General features: G+C 45.9%; 1 protein-coding gene across 2 annotated transcripts; it reads left to right on the forward strand.

Annotated features, from left to right (window-relative positions):
• The first annotated feature begins 549 nt into the window (after nucleotides 1-549).
• On the forward strand, nucleotides 550-9990 carry INHA (inhibin subunit alpha). 2 transcript variants are annotated; one of them, XM_033944002.1, is made up of 3 exons: nucleotides 550-927; nucleotides 7975-8482; nucleotides 8528-9990. In XM_033944002.1, exons 1-3 carry the CDS (start codon nucleotides 636-638, stop codon nucleotides 8724-8726), a joined length of 999 nt encoding a protein of 332 aa, XP_033799893.1. In that variant the 5' UTR covers nucleotides 550-635; the 3' UTR covers nucleotides 8727-9990. The 2 variants fall into 2 exon arrangements, with proteins under 2 accessions (XP_033799893.1, XP_033799892.1); XM_033944001.1 differs by having other exon boundaries at nucleotides 551-927; nucleotides 7975-9990.
• The last annotated feature ends 9824 nt before the right edge of the window (nucleotides 9991-19814 follow it).

Genomic DNA, 19814 nt, shown 5'->3' on the forward strand with positions numbered 1-19814 from the left:
ATCTAGGAACACTTGTTAATCTGAGCTCCTATGTGGTGGGAACAGGGATGTGTGCCACTCCAGGGATGGGTGAAATTTGCACGTGAAAATGCGGAGCAAGGCAATGCTCTCATGTACCAGTCGAGGCTGCATGAAGCTCTCTAATGCCACTTGTGTCTGACCCTGGAGGGTTTGGTTAGTGCAACTCCTGAGAGGCTGTGCTGGATTGGGCACTGCTGGGCTGAGTTATATTATGCCAGGCTGGGTGCCCTTGTTACAGTTCAAGCTGGACCGAGGTTTCTGTCTAATTCTACAGGTTGTGTGATACTAAAGGGCTGTATGCTTGACTCAGCTCTTGGGGGATGGTGCATGGTTGCTGGTTTGTGTGACAGTGTGCAGATGGGTTGTAGAAGCCCATTTTTTTTGTCGAGTATTTTTGCTTTGTCTCCATTCTGGCTGTTATCCCTGCTGGCAGACACCACATTCCAGAGCTGTCTACGTGTTTCCCAAGTGGGGACAGATTATTCAATATCATTTCAATGCCACACCAGCCCTACACTGATAAAAACAAGCAAGCTCTCTATGCCCAGAAGAAAGTGCAGGCACAGAGACATAGCTGAGGAGCTGAGCACGGGAGCAACTTCCTGCATATCACAATGGCATGGCCGCACTTTGTCCTGCTTCTGGTTTGTATCCTGGGGCCTCCAAAGTGGGTCCTAAGCTGTGAGACCAATGAAGCTGAGCGGAAGCATATTCTAGCAAAGTTCCAGCAAAAGATGCTGGACTTCCTTGGTCCTGTCCTTGGTGTCAGAAGCGCCACTGATCGAGAGCAGAGGGACACACACAGGAGAGGAGCCCAAGGAAGCCGAATGCTCGTGAGTCAGAGTTGGGAGCCAGACACCAGGAGGCCTGAGGACAGCACCCAGGTGATCCTTTTCCCCTCCACAGGTGAGAAAAGCTGAGGCATGGCAGGGGTGAAGACAAAACATTTACCTATACCTCCTCTCCATTGAGCTTGACTAGGCAGTTGCCTAGGGCAGAAGCTTCAAAAGGCTAAGACAAACACTCACACTCAATGACCCATCAGCCTTAGTTAACCTGCATTTCTAAAGAATATCTGTGGGATGACCATGATTTGTTAGTTACATTTTTATTTCTTTGGATTCTAATCTCAGAAGATGCTTTTTCACAGAGAGGGTGGTGGAGCTGAATTAATTCATTTGGTCTTTAGCTGCTTTCATTTTTCTGTGTTTCTGTTCACACTTTGTTCAGTAGGAGAAAAAGGTAAGTCACACTCAAGTTCATTAGGTCAGTGGGGTAGTGAGGGAAATTTGTGCCTGACCGTAGGTACCCCTTACCACTTCAAATCTTTGCTTGCATCGTACAGGATCTTCCCTCTGATGTCACTTCCTGGTCCTGCAAACAGGAAGTGACATCAGTGAGCAACAGGAGATCCTGCTTGCTGCTGGTAAAGATCTGAAGGATGTGGGGAGGGGATGCATATAAGAGACCCCGTCCCATCACCATGGAGGGAAGAGGAAAAGTGCCAGCACTTTCACTAAAATGGCACCCAGAGCACTCCACCCCTTCCTGCATTAGCTATTGCCCTGTCCCGGGAGGGCTCACAGTCTAATTTTGTAACAGAAGCAATGCAGGGTTAAATGACTTCCCAAGATCAAAAGCAACAGTGGTGATATTTGAACTGGGCTCCCCATGTTTCATTCCAGCACTCTAATGACTAGGCTCCCCCCTCCACTAAAAATCCTTGGGGGTGGTGGGGGGGTGTTACCATATGGTTCCAGAAAAAGGAGGACGGATTGAGAAACTTCTATTGAAATAAATGGAAGAAAAAACCCAGATGTCTCAATCCGTCCTCCTTTTTCTGGAGCCATATGGTAACCCTAGAGGGGGTAAGACTGAAGGTTGACTAGAGCATACACTACAATTTCACCAGCTCTACTGTCACCCCCATACTAACTCTCCCCTCTCTGTCACGCGCTCATTATAAGGCTATCACACTGTTGGACCTACCCAGTATAAGGCTAACACCCTCTCCTCCTCTCTCAATAAACCCCTGGTTATAGTCCATCACCCTCTCACCACACTTCTCTATCGGTGAAATCTTGTTATAAGGCTGTCCTCTTCTTTACAGATGGGATTCTCTGTTCTGAAATGACTGAGGATCTTAAGCACAGAACATAAGAAGTTGCCACCACTGAGTCAGACCAGAGGTCCATCGCGCCCAGCGGTCCGCTCCCGCGGCGGCCCATCAGGTCTATGACCTGTGATGTGGTTCCTGTCCATTTCTGTAACCTACCTCTTCTTTTTATCTGTAACCCTCAATCCCCTTATCTTTTAGGAACTTATCTAAACCTTCCTTGAAACCCTGCAATGTGCTCTGGGCTATCACAACCTCCGGAAGCGCGTTCCATGTGTCCACCACCCTCTGAGTAAAAAAGAACTTCCTAGCATTTGTTCTAAACCTGTCCCCTCTCAATTTCTCCGAGTGACCCCTTGTATTTGTGGTTCCCCACAGTCTGAAAAATCTGTCCCTTCCACTTTCTCTATGCCCCTCAGGATTTTGAAGGTTTCTATCATGTCTCCTCTAAGTCTCCACTTTTCCAGGGAGAACAGCCCCAGCATTTTCAACCTGTCAGCATATGAAAAGTTTTCCATACCTTTTATCAGTTTAGTTGCTCTCCTCTGGACCCCCTCAAGTACTGCCATGTCCTTCTTGAGGTACGGCGACCAGTACTGGACACAGTACTCCAGATGTGGGCGCACCATTGCACGATAAAGCGGCATGATGACTTCCTTCATCCTGGTCGTGATACCCTTTTTAATGATACCCAACATTCTGTTCACTTTCTTTGAGGCCGTCGCGCACTGTGTTGATGCTTTCAATGTTGTGTCCACCATCACCCCCAGGTCTCTTTCAAGGTTGCTCACCCCTAGCAGTGATCCCCCCATTTTGTAGCTGAACATCGGGTTCTTTTTCCCTACATGCATGACTTTACATTTCTCTATGTTAAAACTCATTTGCCACTTTTTTGCCCACTCTTCCAGTCTTGTTAGGTCTCTTTGCAGGACTTCACAGTCTTCCATGTTTCTAACCCTGTTGCAAAGCTTGGTGTCATCAGCAAATTTGATAACCTCACATGTCGTCCCTGTCTCCAGGTCATTGATAAATATATTGAACTGGAGCGGTCCCAGCACCGACCCCTGTGGAACTCCGCTCGTGACCCATTGCCAGTCTGAGTAATGGCCCTTTACTCCAACCCTCTGTTTCCTGCCTGCCAGCCAGTGTTTGATCCATTGGTGGATATCCCCCTGCACCCCGTGGCTCCACAGCTTCTTAAGTAGTTTTTCGTGAGGTACCTTGTTGAAGGCTTTTTGGAAGTCAAGGTAAATGATGTCTATGGATTCCCCTTTATCCACCTGGCTGTTTATTCCCTCAAAGAAATACACTAAGTTCGTGAGGCACGACCTTCCCTTGCAGAAGCCGTGCTGGCTCGCCATCAGTTGTCCATTGCTTTCTATGTATTCGCAGATTGTGTCCTTGACTAGTGCTTCCATCATCTTTCCCGGAACCGAGGTCAAGCTCATCGGCCTGTAGTTTCCCGGGTCACCCCTTGATCCCTTCTTAAAGATGGGTGTGACATTGGCTATTTTCCAGTCCTCTGGGATCTCCCCAGTTTTTAAGGATAGGTTACATATTTGGCGTAGTGTTTCCGCTATTTCGTTTCTCAGCTCTTTTAATACCCTTGGGTGGATGCCATCCAGACCTGGTGATTTGTCGCTCTTCAGTCTGTCTGTCTGTCTGAGAACATCCTCTTTGCTTACCTCTAGTTGGACCAGCTTCTCATCACGGTCTCCGTTTATGTTCTCCTCGGGTTCTGGGATATTGGATGTGTCCTCTCTCATGAAGACTGACGAGAAGAACTTGTTTAACCTGTCAGCTATCTCTTTTTCCTCCTTTACCTCTCCCTTTCTGTCTCCATCGTCTAATGGTCCCACTTCCTTCCTGGCTGGTTGTTTCCCCATCACATACCTGAAGAATGATTTGAAGTTTCTTGCTTCCCCCGCCAGCCTCTCCTCATATTCTCTTTTTGCTTTCCTAACCACTCGGTAACATTCCTTTTGGTGCCTTTTGTGCTCCTTCTGGTTGTCCTTTGTTTGGTCCTTTTTCCATTTTCTAAATGATGTTTTCTTGTCACTTATCGCCTTTCTCACTGCATTTGTTATCCACACCGGGTTTTTGGTTCAATTTTTTTTGCACCCTTTCCTGAACCTGGGGACATACAGGTTTTGTGCTTCATGCATCGTGCCCTTGAGTAGGGCCCAGGCTTCCTCTACGGTCTCCATCTTCCCTGAGCTGTTGCTGAGTTTCTTTCCCACCATTTTCCTCATGGCCTCGTAATTTCCTTTTCTAAAATTGAGTGCTGTCGTTGTAGTTCTTTTCACCTTTGATGTTCCCATTTCTAGCTTGCACTGGATCATGTTGTGATCGCTGTTTCCTAGTGGCTCTAGTACTACCACCTCCTTTGCGGGTCACCCTAGCCCGTTGAGTATTAGGTCAAGAGTGGCATCTCCTCGTGTTGGCTCCGTGACCAGCTGCTCCATGAAACAGTCCCTCACCACCTCCAGTAATTTTGTTTCTCTCGTGCAATTTGAGTGTCCAGTGTTCCAGTCTATCCCAGGGTAGTTGAAATCCCCCATCACCACCACACTTCCGCTTTTGCATACCTGCCTCAATTCAGCCTCCAGGTCCTGGTCGTTTGCTTCCAGTTGTCCTGGTGGGCAGTAGTACAGTCCCAATTTTATGTCTGCTCCATTTCCTCCTGTCAGCTTAACCCAGAATGATTCCAAACCATCCGCCCTTACTGTTGTTTCCATCCTGGTTGAAGGAATGGAGTCCTTTATATATAGCGCTATTCCTCCACCCTTCTTATGTGTCCTGTCCCTCCTACAGAGTTTGTACCCTGGTAGGACCACATCCCATTTATTGTCTTCGGACCACCATGTCTCTGTGACTCCAATTAAGTCTAGGTCCTCCTTACTGGCTATAACTTCTAGCTCCCCCATTTTGGTTCTTAGGCTCCTAGCATTTGTGTATAGGCAAGTTAAGTCCCTGTTGTTTACCTTCTCTGCTTGTTTTCCTCGTGGATTGGTGCTCCTGCCCAATGCTTCATGGTTTGTCAGCCCCCGAGCCTCGTTCCATTCATCCTCCTCCTGCGGTGTGTCCGTTTCATCCTCGTCCTGCTCCTGTGGTGCGTCTAACTCGTCCTCAGCCTGCTTCCCCATTTTTGGATGTCCCTCTGGCTCTGGCTGTTTCCTCCTTTTCCTACTCTTTAGTTTCATTTGTTCCTTGGGCCCCTGCATTGCGTCCTTGGTTTTTTTTTCAAAAAAATGTCCACTCAGTCTCGAGCCCTCTATCGCCTTTACCCAGTTCAGTATCCTTGTTTGATACTCTAGTCCGATGTGTCGATGTCGGATCAACTATCGACTTTCCCCTTGTCCTCAGTTTAAAGTCTTGTCTATGCCGTTCTGGATGTTGCGTGCCAGCATCCTCATCCCAGCCATGCTCAGGTGCAGTCCGTCTCTCCTGTAGAGCTTGCTTTTCCCCAGGAAGGTTGTCCAGTTTCGTACAAAGTGGAAACCCTCCTCATCGCACCATCTCCTCAGCCAACCCTTTATTACTTGCAGCTCGGTCTGCCTACTTGCATCCGCCATCGGTACTGGCAGGATCTCTGAGAAGGCTATCTTCCTTGTCCTCAGCTTCAGTTTCCTCCCCAGGATCCTAAACTGCTCGGTCAGTGTGGTCCTGTTGTAGTTCCTTCTGCTGACGTCGTTGGTTCCAACGTGGATTATCACTGCTGTTCTAGGTCCACTCTTTGGGGTTTCTTACATTTCTTCCCAATCATGGTTTCCCTCCTTAAGTATTGTAACTGAATGATACTGTTCCCTTCCTCACACAAAAAAGAAGCAGAAGGGGGTTAGCTCCTCAGTGAGAAGGAAGGAGCTTTGGCCTCAGTAACAGTCGGTAGGAAGGTGTTTGGCCTCAGTAACAGTGAGAAGGGGTTTGCCTTTAGTTTCAGATTCACATCATTTTATTGCTAAAGCTATTGAGAAAGTCCTGCTTGGAAGAGGGCAGAAGCTTTGGTAGCTGTCAGGGCCTCACATAATAATAAAAATTCAGTAATTCAAAATGTATTGCCTCACAGATCTGTGATTACACTCTAGAGAGCGCAGGATATAACCAGGACTAGAAAATTAAAAGCCAGAAAATGAAGAGCTCTTACTAGAGAATGACATGGAGGCAAATTTTTCTCCATTCCTGCAGGAACTCAATTTCCTCATCCCGTCCCTGCGAGGAAAATTTTGTTCCCTTGTCATTCTCTAGCTCTTACCCCAAACTGCAATTTATCATGTTAATTCAAATTTTTGAAAGAGAAATGTTTTCTTAGTCTTACTACAATATATGTAATTTGGGGGATGTTGTTAAGATATATGGAATTTCCTTTTCAATTTAGCATCTTGAAATGCCAATTGGTGACCCGCTATTCTCAATCTTTTTTTTACCCTTTACTAAGGTTACCATATGGCTCCAGAAAACAGAGGATGGATTAAGACATCCGGGTTTTGCTTCTATTGCTTTCAGTACAAATAAAACCAACCCTCCTTTTCCTGGAGCCAGATGGTAACCCTACCCTGCAGACAGTATTTTCAGCTAATTCACATCAGGAGAGGAGTGGGAAGGGGGCCCAGCACCCCGAGCAAGACCGTGCCACTGGGTTCGCCCATCATTAAAACTGAGGATGATCATTTGGCTGTCCTGTTATGCTGAAAAGGAAATCTCTTATGTACAGAGTTAGTTAGCAAACTGATTACACTGGAGACACTTTGCAAAGTGGTTGTGACAATGGAAGACCTTTGGTTAAGAGATCGGGCCGCTTCATAAGACACAGAAACATGCTGCAGACAGTGGCTCAAATACTGCCTTGTTTAAGGATGATGATAATTTATTCTAAATTAAATACTTTTATTCAATCTGAGGGTTGGTCGAGACGAGAGTCCATTCCTCCACAAGGGCCCATCACATTTCACCAGTTGTTTTACTGTGACAGGGGCAGATGGTCAAAACTGTACTTTCCAGTCCTTGCCCTGCGTCCAGCTGCAGCATCTCTCCCCTCCCCCACCATTCCCTGTGTCCAGCTGCAGCATTAAACCCTCTCCTTGCTTTCCCTGTCCACACTTCACCCTCCCACTGCTTACCATGTGTCCAGCTGCAGCATCTTCCCTCCCCCCTGCCTTTCCTAGTGTCCACCCACAGTACTACGTCCTCTCCTTGCTTAACCCTGTGTCCAACTGCAGCATTTCACTTTCCCACTGCTTACCATGTGTTCAGCTGCAGCATCTCTCCTTTTCCCTGCGTCCAGCTGTAGCATCTCTTCCCTCCCCACCTTTCCATGTCCAGTTGCAGCATTAAATCCTCTCCTTGCTTTCTCTGTCCAGCTGCAGCATTTCATCATTCCTCTAACCTTCTCTGTGTCCAGCTGCAGCATCTCTCCATCCCTTTGCATTTCCTTGTGTCCAGCTGCCAGTGGTCAAAAAAGCAAATAGAATGCTAATTATTAAAAAGAGATGGATAAGAAAACTGTGAATATCATTATCCCTCTTAGTTCCCAGGTCTGCAGCGGCCTAGTGAGGGAAGGTGGTTCTCGGGGTAGTGGCAACTGGCATTACCTCTGCCTGCCCGCACTCTTCCCTGCCACATCCACATACCCTTCAAATCACGAGCAACGAGCTGCATGTCCCTCTGATGTCTCTTCTTAGTTCTCTGCACAGTTGGGTTGGAAAGACAGCATATCAAGCTAATTGTAGAAAGTATGTCAAGCCAGTTAGTATGACTGGGTTTAAAAAGCTAGTGCAGAGCCTGGGGGCTATTCTCTGGATCTGACTTTCTTTCTGTTCCGACATGTGCTTCTTTTGTAGATGTTCCCTGTGAGGAGCCTCAGAAGCAGCTGCCAGTTGGAGATTCAGAGAATCTTTTCACCTATCTCTTCCAGCCTTCAGCACACATGCTCAATCGCCTCGTGATATCTGCTCAGCTCTGGTTGTACACAGGTCCTCTTGTCTCATTGAGTGCCCAGAACCTGTCTGCATTCCCTGCAGAAGTTCTGGTCTTGTCCAAGGATGGACATGTTAACATGGAGCCCTCGGCAGTCCACACGGCTGACAACTGGACATGCTTTCACTTTCCACAGACATTCCTTCCTTATATTTCCCAGAAGTTTTTTGTACTACTGGTACGCTGCCCTGCCTGTCCGTGTGTCTCAGAGCCCGACAAGATACCCTTTATTCTGTCTGTCACCAACCCAAGAAGTACCGAGCGATCTCGACGCTCATCTGTGCCCTGGTCACCAGCAGCCCTGAATCTGTTGCAGAGGCCTTCAGAAGATTTGATGAACCACAGCCACTGCCACCGGGGATCCATCAACATCTCCTTCGAGGAGCTGGGCTGGGACAAGTGGATTGTTCATCCTAGCTCCTTTGTCTTCCATTATTGCCACGGCACCTGCTCAAATGCAGAGAGCCTGACCCACAGGCTAGGCTTCCGTCTCTGTTGTGCTGCCCTGCCAGGCACCATGAGGTCTCTGCGGGTCCGCACTACCTCTGATGGAGGATACTCCTTCAAATATGAAACCATCCCTAATATCATTACAGAAGATTGTGACTGTATGTGAGACCCCATGAGATTTGAAGGTTTACCACGGGTTTTTAGTGTCTATCTGAGAATGTATATCATCAGCTGTTAAGGTAGACCTGGGGAAAGCCACTGCTTTTTTCTGGGACTTGGACTAGCCACTGTAGGATTCTGTTCTGATTCAGTTCAGCAACTCTTATGTTCTTAACTTACCAAGGCAAATCCCTTTGAAATTGTGCTCATACTGTCTTCATTCTATCTATATTCTTTCAGAAGCACCCAGAAAGCTACATGTCATTTTTTTTTTGCATCTTCCCTTTGTAAAGGTTTTTTTCATATGTACATTTATACCTCAGACACGTAGCCTGTCCACCCCTAGCATCTCTGGTTTGTGTCAGAGACATTGGAGACTACAAAAGACTCGCCCAACTTCCCTGGTCGTTGGGTTAGTGCTGCCAATTTCCCCAGTTCTGGGAGGGAGGCTTTTGGCCAGTTCTGGTTCTTTTTTTATAATTTTTATTGTGAAAGAAGCCAATACAGACACAAGGATATAATTCAAGCTACAAAATCAACAGGGATATTAGGGGGGGAAATGCAACGTCAAGATATCAACAGGTACAGAAGAATAGGCCATGAATCTTCCATCTATGTAGGGAGAACCCCTAATGAGAAAGCAGTTCTGGTTCTAAGCTCACATAACACAGCATCAAGAAGGCTGACCTAACACCTCCCTCTTAGAATGGGATAAGTAACTTGGAAGCACTGGCTCTCTCTCATATTGGCAGAGCTTGAGGAGTCTGGGGATTGTAGGGCTGAAAAGCACATTGCATAAATCTTATTGTTGTAACTAAGTGATGACTGATCATTCCCTCAGCTCTCACTGCTAGCAGAGCACAATGAATTCCTGTATAGACAGTGCCTTCCTCCAGTTTGCTAACAGAACATAGTAGGTCTGTCTCTTTTGAAGCTAGTCAAATCAAAAGATAGAGCAATTATCCTTAGGAACATAAGAAATGCCGCTGCTGGGTCAGACCAGTGGTCCAAAGACCAGTGCCCTAACTGAGTCTAGCCTCACCTGCGTACGTTCTGGTTTAGCAGGAACTTGTCTAACTTTGTCTTGAATCCTTGGAGGGCATTTTCCCCTATAACAGCCTCTGGAAGAGTGTTCCAGTTTTCTACCACACTCTATGTCACATTCATGTGAAAGCTTTCTCACTCTCAGAGCTTCACTACCAGTGCATTGACCTTGATTACTGCTTTCCTCCCATCCACTGTACATGTGCGGAAGAACAGCATTGTTCCACACAAAAGAAATGCACATGTGGTCCAGCTACTTTGCATCTAGGTACCACTGTTAGACCACGCATGTATTTGCATGCCGTTAGCTCTGAGCACAAAGCGCTGTTATTCTGCCCTTTTCTGGCAGTTATAAGGCAGACGCTGTTCCCTTCAACACCTTTCAGTTTTGAGTATCGGCCCATTAGTGGTCCAACCACTAAGAAGAAGCCTGAACACGCCTTCCTGCCGAATGCATCCCATTGCCCTCTCCCTTTGACACCGATGTACCTACTTTTAACTACTGAGTGGAAGACAAATTTCAGCTTGAAAATTTAGAATTTGTCACTGCCCCATCCCATTCTTTAAGGAGAGAGGGAAGAATCAGAGTATGACTGGGCCCAGCCACTGACCCTCAAACCTTTCATTGAAGAATGCTGGTGTAGAAGGACTGAAGTTGAGATAGACGCTAAAGAATGACAGTTTCTGGTATTGTGATGTCATAATGCCTCATTCCACCAATGCCTAAGAGCCAATCACTTCAGTGATGTCACATTGGCTTCATTATCCTATACTTGGCTCACATAAGAATCAGAGTATGACTGGGCCCAACCACTGACCCTCAAACCTTGCATTGAAGAATGCTGGTGTTGAAGGACTGAGGTTGAGAATGACATGGAGTTGGTTTCCTGCGGTTATCTACAGGGACAGGGATGGTGATAAATTCTGTCATTCTGCACTTTGCCCGTAGTCTTTCAGAGGCTCCAAATAAAAGCCAATATCATTTAATGCTGCCTTGATTCATTTACAGAGCGATGGTACACTTGTTTGTTTATTTCTCATATTTTTTGCACTTGTATGTTGCTCATAAAATTAATAAAAACTATATTAAAACATATTTCTCACCCGCCCTTATTCAGGGCGAGTTACATATTAACATACAAAATAAAAAATGTACATTTATCGTACAAAACTTTTCAGAGACACACTATAATAAATTACATACATATCAAAGCAAATTACATATAACATACATGTTGCATCAACGACAAATATCATTTAAGGCCAAATCCACACATCCATCAAAGTATAAAAATCTGGATTTATACCTGGATGTATGATTTGAAAAATGTCACTCCTTGGCCTTGTAAAGCTCACTGTTCAGGTTGGTTCACCCTTGCCATCTCTGGTGTTGCTTTGGTAATGAAAAAGCTGGTTTGAGTTAAATGTAACTGATTATTTTAAATAACTTTTGTCTACTCTCTTTCTTCTTATATTTTATTTCTCTTTAAGGCTTCTAAATATGTTAAAATTAAAAATGTAGACATATATTATGGTGTCATGTGCTTTTTGGGCTGTATTCCTGTAGTATGTGGGTATCACTGTGACCCTCCGACTTTGCCCCCTAGCCGTCAGCCTTAAAGGGGTCAAAAATCAAAATGACCTGTGTTGATGCAAACTATGCAGGATCTACATCCATTATCAAAGAAATAGTGGCATAGCTTTTGTGTTCATCAGAGATTATGCACTGTTTTCTCTAAGAAACAAACTCCAACAGCCGCAGCAGGTTATGTCAGCTATTTTGAGATTGGAACTGGCTTAGGCAGGAGCCATTCCTGCCTAGGCTGGATCCAATCTCAAGATGGCTGATGCGACTTAACACAGGAAGTCGTGGCAGATATTTGGATTGTGAAACCAGCATGGGCAAGAGTGAGTTAGGGGTCACTGATGCCCTGGCGCTATACCACCAGGGCTTTTAAGGGGGGGGGAGTTGAAGCTTTAGTCTCTATCATGCATATGGCACCATTTCTTCTAAAAAAGAACACTGGTTTTAGGCCTATTTTGACAGGGCATTACTACAGTTTATTTATTTGTTCAATTTTCTATGCCAGTCTCCCAGGGGGAACTCAGAACAGTTTACATGAGTTTATTCAGGTCCTCGTGCATTTATCCCTGTCTGTTCTGGGTCACAAGGAGCAGCGTGGGTTTGAACCCCGAACCTCAGGGTGCTGAGGCTGTAGCTCTCCCTTCATCCCTTTCCCTTATAGTGACCCTCACTCCTGAAGTAGAATATGATTTAGACTCCCAGAGGTACTGTTAATGTTTGCCCTGTGAAAGAGACTATTCCAGTCTGTGGCTGAAAAGAAGACAGAAATCCCTCCCACCCCGATCCACAACCTCCCACAGCAGAATACAAACCAACAAACCATCTGCTTTATCCATGTCATGGGTGAAACTTCCCACGTCATTTAGAATGGTTGAACGGAGTCTCATTGGAAAATGGACACCGTCCTCGCTGTGCTCTCAGATGATTTTTTTGAGGGGTATTAGAAATCCACTGCGTTTTGCAACGAGAGCAGATTGATACAAAAAGAGCCCCATAGCTCTGGTTCCATCACATAGTCCAGTCAAGTCATCCAAAAGGCAAATCAAGGGACTTAGGGCCAGATTCTCAAAACTAAATGTGGCCTTTAACGTGCTCATTAAATCGGTTCCAGACGGTTTAGCGCTGATTATTAAATCGTTCTGAGCTCTTGTATCCTTACTTTCTGATCAATGCCATTTTGAAGAGGAGGGCCTGCTGGCCATAGGAAGTAGGCATCCCTCGTAAATAAGGTAAGGGGGAGGGAGTGGGCATCTCTCCCGCTGACGGGGGTGTGTGTGGCTGTTGCTTGACTTCAGCAGCGGGAGAGAGTGGGCATCCCTCCTGCCAATCTTCCATTTGGGTTTTTTTTATTTTTGCATTTTTTTCTGCGCATGTGCCCTTTGCTATCACCAGTGATGGGCACATGCAAATTTAGTGAAGCTTCGCTACTCTCTGCCAAAGGTTTTTGGAGAATGACTTGCCTTTTTGAAAACACTCCAATAACGGCTGCGACAGTGGATTTTACCATGAAGTTTTATGAATCTAGCTCTTAGTGTCCACTGCGTTTTAAAGAGAGTCCACCCAGTGGTCCAAAAGCGAGAAACTGCAGCTCCTCCTTTAAAGGTAGCATTATGCCAAGAAGGCTATAAGTGAGGCCCTGGGTCTTTCTGAACAATGCTTTGCTTCTCTAAATAGAGAGGTGCAGTTAGGAAAGTTTTCTGTTTTTAACCTGTTTGTGTAAAGAGATCTGCTGGGCATTTGATGCAGGGGCAGGTTTCATGTTCAGGCAATGGAGAACTGCTGCCACCTTCTGGGCACCTGCTGTAGCTACATATCATCAATTCAAGTTGACTGCGGTAGAAATAATGAGGCCTGTTTTCTGGACTTTGGATGCAGCACTGTTCAATGTGTGCATTTCTGATTCTGTTTCATATTAGTCCTATTACAACTAAGGTTTTGATTTTTTCTCATTGACTGTATTTGGTCATTTTACTATTGTGTTTTAAATTAAACTGTACTTGAGGACCCCACCTTACTGCGTCTTTTCTTCTCAATCATTCATCATTCACTAAATAACAACTCAATCAGATTGCCAACAGTGGCCAGTTCAGGTCACAAGAACCAAAGGAAAGAGATCCATACCCCCGAGCGCGACTAGTCATCATTTCTGTGGCACTGTGCAGGTGTTTTCTCTGTCCTTGGAGGGCTGAAGGCCAGATACTCAAAAATGACTGTGCATTTAACGATGGTTGCTAAACAGGTTTCAGCCAGTATTGTACCAGCCGATTATCAAAACGGCTCACCGGGGTCTTTTCTGAGCTTCCTAGCAGACTCGGAGCGATTCTCTAACCTCATTGTACTATATTTGCAGGCACAATTTACCAGCAAGGTCTCAGCCGTGGTAGCCTTACTTTCCAGTCAGTGCCTGAACACTCAGGCACTGACAGAAATGTAAGGTTTGACAACAGACCCCCACCTCCCAAAATCCCATCCTGCTCAGAAAATTTGATCCCTGATTCCCCCCATTTGGCAGGAGGGATGCCCACTCCCTCCTGCTGCTGGAGGCCTTCCTGACAACCCCCTGACAGCCCCCCATACAGGTGTGAGGGGGGTCTGGATAGCATTAACTGAGGCAGGAGGGAGTGGGCATCCCTCCTGCTGATCTTGTACAGGGTGAGAGGGAAGATTTTTCTTTCTGCAGGTCAATCAGTTGAGCTGGCAGGACTCAGGGAGACCTGAGGCTCAGTCGCATAGTAAGAAGTGGTTGACCGACCCGGGCTCTGCCCCCCCTCATGCCACACACCCCTTCCCTTCCCATCCCCCTGTACCTCTTTAAATCTTCGCCAGCATGAGCAACTTCTCCGGCCTGCTGCTCGCACCAGCCTGGCTCTTCCATGAAACTTCCTGGTTGCAGAGCCAGGAAGTGATGTCAGAGGGGAAAGTCAATGCCAGTTTGAGAATCCGGCCCTGAGTGAATTGCCTAGGATTACAGCAGTGGTCTCAAACTCGTGGCCCAGGGGCCACATGTGGCCAACCAGGTACTATTTTGAGGCCCTCGGTATGTTTATCATAATCAGAAAAGTAAAGTAAAACAGTTTCTTGATCATATGTCTCTGTAGCTATAAATTACAATATTATTATTAAAACTTAGCCAAAAAGAAAGATTTATAAAGTAAGAACATAAGAACATAAGCAGTGCCTCATGCATGAACTATTTTTTCTGAGGCCCTCCAAGTACCTACAAATCCAAAATGTGGCCCTGCAAAGGATTTGAGTTTGAGACCACTGGTAAGATTACAAGATTCAATTTTATTTTGTAAAGATTACAAGATTAGGAGTGGTCGCATTGTTGGAAACAAATGGCGTATAGAGGGATTTGAGCCCTGATGAAACCCGCTCAGGGTGAAACATGTTGGCGGAGCAATCCCTTGAATGAACCACTTTAGCTAAGTATTAGCTTCATATTTAAAATTAATTTATGTGTAAGGAGTTGAAAGCACATCAGTATTTAAAATATTTATAAATATTAATGAGCCGGTGAGGATCCAATGTGTAAATCCAACCACTATGAAGTTTATTGGAGTGGATGGTGGCATTTCTGAGGGTCGGAAGAAAGTTATTGTTTGAGTGGATTTACAGATGGTGGCCTTCACTCGACCATTATCCCCTAGAAATTGATGTTATTGATCCTCTCTTGAATCTTCCTGGGTACATACCAAAGGGAGACAAGACACATATTTTGGGGCTCTGGCAAGCTGCAGTCCAGAGTAACAGGATTCTTGGGCCTAGAAGTCACCCCGAGGGACGCCACAGCACAAATGGCAGATATAGTGACTAAGCTTAGAATTATTGATTCTTATGTTGTTATGATGTAGTCTGTGGAGGATCAGTTGCTATATGACATCTACATCTGAGTTTAGACGTTTTTGGGGGGGGGGGGAATCCAAAAATTCAGTAGAAAAAAATTAACCAGTGATTTTCAGTGCAGAGCAATGGTTTCCAGTGTGCACAGCCAGCGCAACTTTCAGTATAGAGCAGTGGGATTCAGTTTGCTCAGCCCTTTTTCTTGGACTCATCACTTACATTGTGGTGGGTTTTTTTTGTCTGCGCATGTTGAGGAAGGTCAGATCACTATTCCATCAAGAGCATTTCTCAGTGTTGGTACAATCCACTAGGCTTTCTTAGCTAGATTATTGTAATTTAGTTTATCTGGGCATTAAGCAGAGCAGTCTAAAACAACTTCAGTTAATACAGAATACTGCAGCTAAGCTCATTTTTGGGGAAACAAAATTATGATCATGTTTCCCCTCTGTTGGAAAAGCTTCACTGTCTCCCAGTTTGCTTTAGGATCCAGTTTAAATGCGCATGCATGTGGGTAGGGGGGGTTGTTTTTTGTGGGTCTTCATGAAGGAAGACGTGAATGACCTGACTGTTCCTGCTCTTTTTCTTGTTAGTTGTTGTTGTACTGCTTGAATTTGTATATCTGAAAAATTAATAAAAATGATTGGAAAAAATAAAAATGCGCTTGCCTAATCTTCAAGCTTCTCTATGGAATATTTGATCCTTTTGTCCCCTTGGACTTTGCCATTTGAGAAACACACAAAGATATAAGTTAGCCTTCCCTTCCTTTAAGGGAATTAAATCTGCTTTGAAGCTCAGTCGATCTTTTGTTTTCAAGTTTGTAGAGATCTGGAATGAACTTCCCGACTCCATTAGGCTTTTAGGCCAGCTGCAATTATTTCGTAAATTCCTGAAAACTTTGTTGTTCTCGCAATTTTTAACTACAGCCTTAACAAAATGATAATATTATAGTTATTTTTCTCATGCTTTTTTACTATGTACTTTAGTTTTTATTCATCTAATCTAATCTAATCTTCCATTTGTGAGTTGCACATACCTATACTCAGTGTGTGAACCAGTTGAGTGGAGTGGACTAACTGCGGGGTGGAAATGGGCCCGGAGTTTGCTCAGCAGAATTTCCCAGACCACCTCTTCCTCTCAACACATTGATACGCTGCCACCACCACCACCACCACCATTAGGAACACCTCACCAGGTAGGCCAGCAATGCTTATAAACTTTATAAAACACATTATTATATATTCTTATAAAGCACATATTTTAACTGAACTCTCTGACATCCTCAGCCTTGCCATTCACAAAAATAGAAGGAAGAAAAGTTCCCATTTCCCCCGGCCTATACAATATTTTTCTTCTGCAGACCCTTCAAAAGTCTGACCAAATCCTCATTTCACTTGCATTATAAAGTACTGAGGATGCCATCTCTCCCCAATCCCAGGTCCTAAAGTCTAAGACAGTAGCGCAAACTAGTGCTGCCGATTCAGGGAAAAAAAAAATTTGATTTGATTCAGCCTATTGAATTGGTTTTTCGATTTGATGTTCCTGCCCAATTGGGTGTTTGTTTGTTTTTTTTCAGACATCCTGGTGGGTTTATTTTATAGCTTTTTCACCCCCTTTGGCTTCTCCTAACCACACTGGCGCTGTGGTGTAAATAAAATAAAGAAACAAAAAGGACTTTTCCTCTCTCTGTTAAATCCTAGCTCACGTTTGCAGTCTAACACCAGCTCTGGCAGGATACACATTTCAAATCATAGAAACATAGAAACATAGAAAGATGACGGCAGATAAGGGCTATAGCCCATCAAGTCTGCCCACTCTATTGACCCACCCCTTTAAGTCTACTGACCCCCTTAATCATACAGCCACTCTACTGACCCGCTCCTTCAAGTCTATATCCTAGCGACCCTATTCCTTGACTGGACCCTTGTAGGGAACCCACATAGGTATCCCATTTATTCTTAAAGTCTGGGATGCTGCTTGCCTCAATCACCTGCACTGGAAGCTTGTTCCAATGCTCAATCACTCTTTCCGTGAAGAAGTACTTCCTGGCGTCTCCATGAAACTTCCCTCCCCTGAGTTTGAGCGGATGTCCCCTTGTGGTCGAGGGTCCTTTGAGAAAAAAGATATCATCTTCCACCTCGACACGTCCCGTGATGTACTTAAATGTCTCAATCATGTCTCCCCTTTCCCTATGCTCTTCGAGGGTGTAGAGCTGCAGTTTGTTCAGTCTTTCTTCGTACGTGAGACCCTTGAGCCCCCGAGACCATCCTGGTGGCCATCCGCTGAACCGATTCAATTCTGAGCACATCTTTACGGTAGTGTGGCCTCCAGAATTGCACACAGTATTCCAGATGAGGTCTCACCATGGCTCTGTACAATGGCATTATGACTTCCTGCTGACGAAGCTTCTCTTGATACAACCTATCATCTGCCATGCCTTAGATAAAGCCTTCTCCACTTGAGTGGCAGTTTTCATGTCTGCACTGATGATTACTCCTAAATCTCGTTCTGCTGTAGTCCTGGTTAAAGTTTCTCCATTCAAGGTGTAGGCTTTGCATGGATTACCGCTTCCGAGATGCATGATCTTACATTTCTTGGCGTTGAAGCCCAGTTGTCAGGTCGAGGACCAACTTTCTAATGTACGCAGGTCATGCGCCATAGTATCCTGTAGATTGCAGTCGCTTACTATATTGCATAGTTTGGCGTCATCGGCGAATAAGGTTACCTTACCGTTACCTTACCTTGAAGCCCCTGAGTCAGATCCCCTATAAATATGTTAAAGAGGAGTGTGCCCAGGACTGAGCCCTGCGGCACTCCGCTGGTCTCCTCTGTTGTTTTAGAGAGGGTACCGTTAACCATCACCCTCTGAAGTCTGCCACTCAGCCAGTCATTAACCCATGCAGTCAGTTTCTCTCCTAACCCCATCGATTCCATCTTGTTCAGCAGCCTGCGATGTGGGACGCTGTCAAAAGCCTTGCTGAAGTCCAGGTATACGATGTCCAAGGACTCTCCCAAGTCCAGCCTTCTTGTCACCCAGTCAAAGAAGCTGATGAGATTGGATTGGCAGGACCTACCCTTGGTGAATCCATGTTGACTGGGATCCCGGAGATTCCCCTCATTCAAGATCGCATCTAGTTTATGCTTAATTAGTGTTTCCATGAGTTTACACACTATTGAAGTGAGGCTCACCGGTCTATACTTCGCAGCCTCTGCCTTGCAACCCTTTTTATGCAGAGGAACGATGTTAGCTGTTTTCCAATCCAGAGTAACTTTCCCCGTACTTAGTGAGAGATTGAAGAGCACGGCCAACGGTTCCGCCAGAACATCTCTCAATTCTCTGAGCACTCTTGGGTGTAAATTGTCCGGTCCCATAGCCTTGTTCACCTTGAGCCTTGTCAGTTCGCTGTAGACGTCTCCTGATGTGAACTCAAAATTCAGAAACGGGTCTTCCGCACTTTGTTTTGCCTTTAACTGTGGTCCGTATCCCGGTGCCTCGCAGGTGAAGACTGAGCAGAAGTATTCATTTAGTAGTTCGGCTTTTTCGGAATCCGCTACCACGTAGTTTCCATCCGGTTGTCTAAGGCAGTGTTTTTCAACCGCTGTTCCGCGGCACACTAGTGTGCCGCGAGATGTTGCCTGGTGTGCCGTACGGTCAGGGCCGCCATCAGGGCAGTACCACCAGTCTAGGGAGAGGGGCAGTCCGCCCCACGTGGACAGGAGAGAGCTGGACGGGGGACCCGTGGAGTTCAATACATCTCGAGCCGCGAGGCTCGTCTTCTGTTCCTGCCTGCCCTGCAGCTAACATATAGCCGATCGCAAGCGTTCCCCGATGTCAGCGCTGACGTCGGAGGGAGGGCTTAAGCAAAGCCTGCCCTCCGACGTCAGCGCTGACGTCGGAGAATACTTCCGTTCGGCTATTTGTGTGCGGCAGGGCAGACAGGAAGCAGAAGACAAGACTCGCGGCTTGAGCTTCGTTTTGCTGAGAAAGTTGCAAAGGTGGGCGGGTAGGCAAACACGGAACACAAAAGGGGGGAGGGAGTGCGTTTTGGACACAAGGCATGAACTTGGGAGAGAGGAAGGGAGGGAAAGAGATGCTGAGGTGGGGGAGGGAATGGGTTTTTGGACACAGAAGAAATGGACTTGGGAGAGAGGAAGGGAGGGAAAGAGATGCTGAGGTGGGGGAGGGAATGAGTGTTTGGACACAGAAGGCATGGACTTTGGAGAGAGGAAGGGAGGGAAAGAGATGGTTGTGTACATGGGGAATAGAAGAAAGGAGAATTTTTGGTCATAGGGAGGGAGTGAGGTACAGATAGTGGCATACCAGGGTGGGGGGGGCGGTCTGCCCCACCCCGGGTTTACGTCCCAAGGGGGTGCACAGCTGGCCACCCTCCAGTGTTGTCCCTAGGCCGGCAAACTGCGGCTCTTTAGCCACTTGAGTGCCACCGCCGCCAACGGTGTTGTTGGCGGTGGCAGCATTATAAAATACTTTCTTTGTGTTTATTTGATTCCTATTCAAGAGAATTACTTTATATATAGTCAATATAGGCACAGAGTTAAATTTTTTAACATTTTCTAATGGTGGTGTGCCTCGTGATTTTTTTCATGAAACAAGTGTGCCTTTGCCCA

The sequence above is a fragment of the Geotrypetes seraphini genome, chromosome 5, assembly GCF_902459505.1.
Source record: "Geotrypetes seraphini chromosome 5, aGeoSer1.1, whole genome shotgun sequence".
NCBI classification, from domain to species: Eukaryota; Metazoa; Chordata; class Amphibia; order Gymnophiona; family Dermophiidae; genus Geotrypetes; species Geotrypetes seraphini.

Bases quoted from the DNA above. Each gene is read 5' to 3' on its own strand.
- INHA (XM_033944001.1), top strand. From the start codon at position 636: ATGGCATGGCCGCACTTTGTCCTGCTTCTGGTTTGTATCCTGGGGCCT. The intron at 928-7,974 runs GTGAGAAAAGCT...CTTCTTTTGTAG, and splicing joins GATCCTTTTCCCCTCCACAG to ATGTTCCCTGTGAGGAGCCT.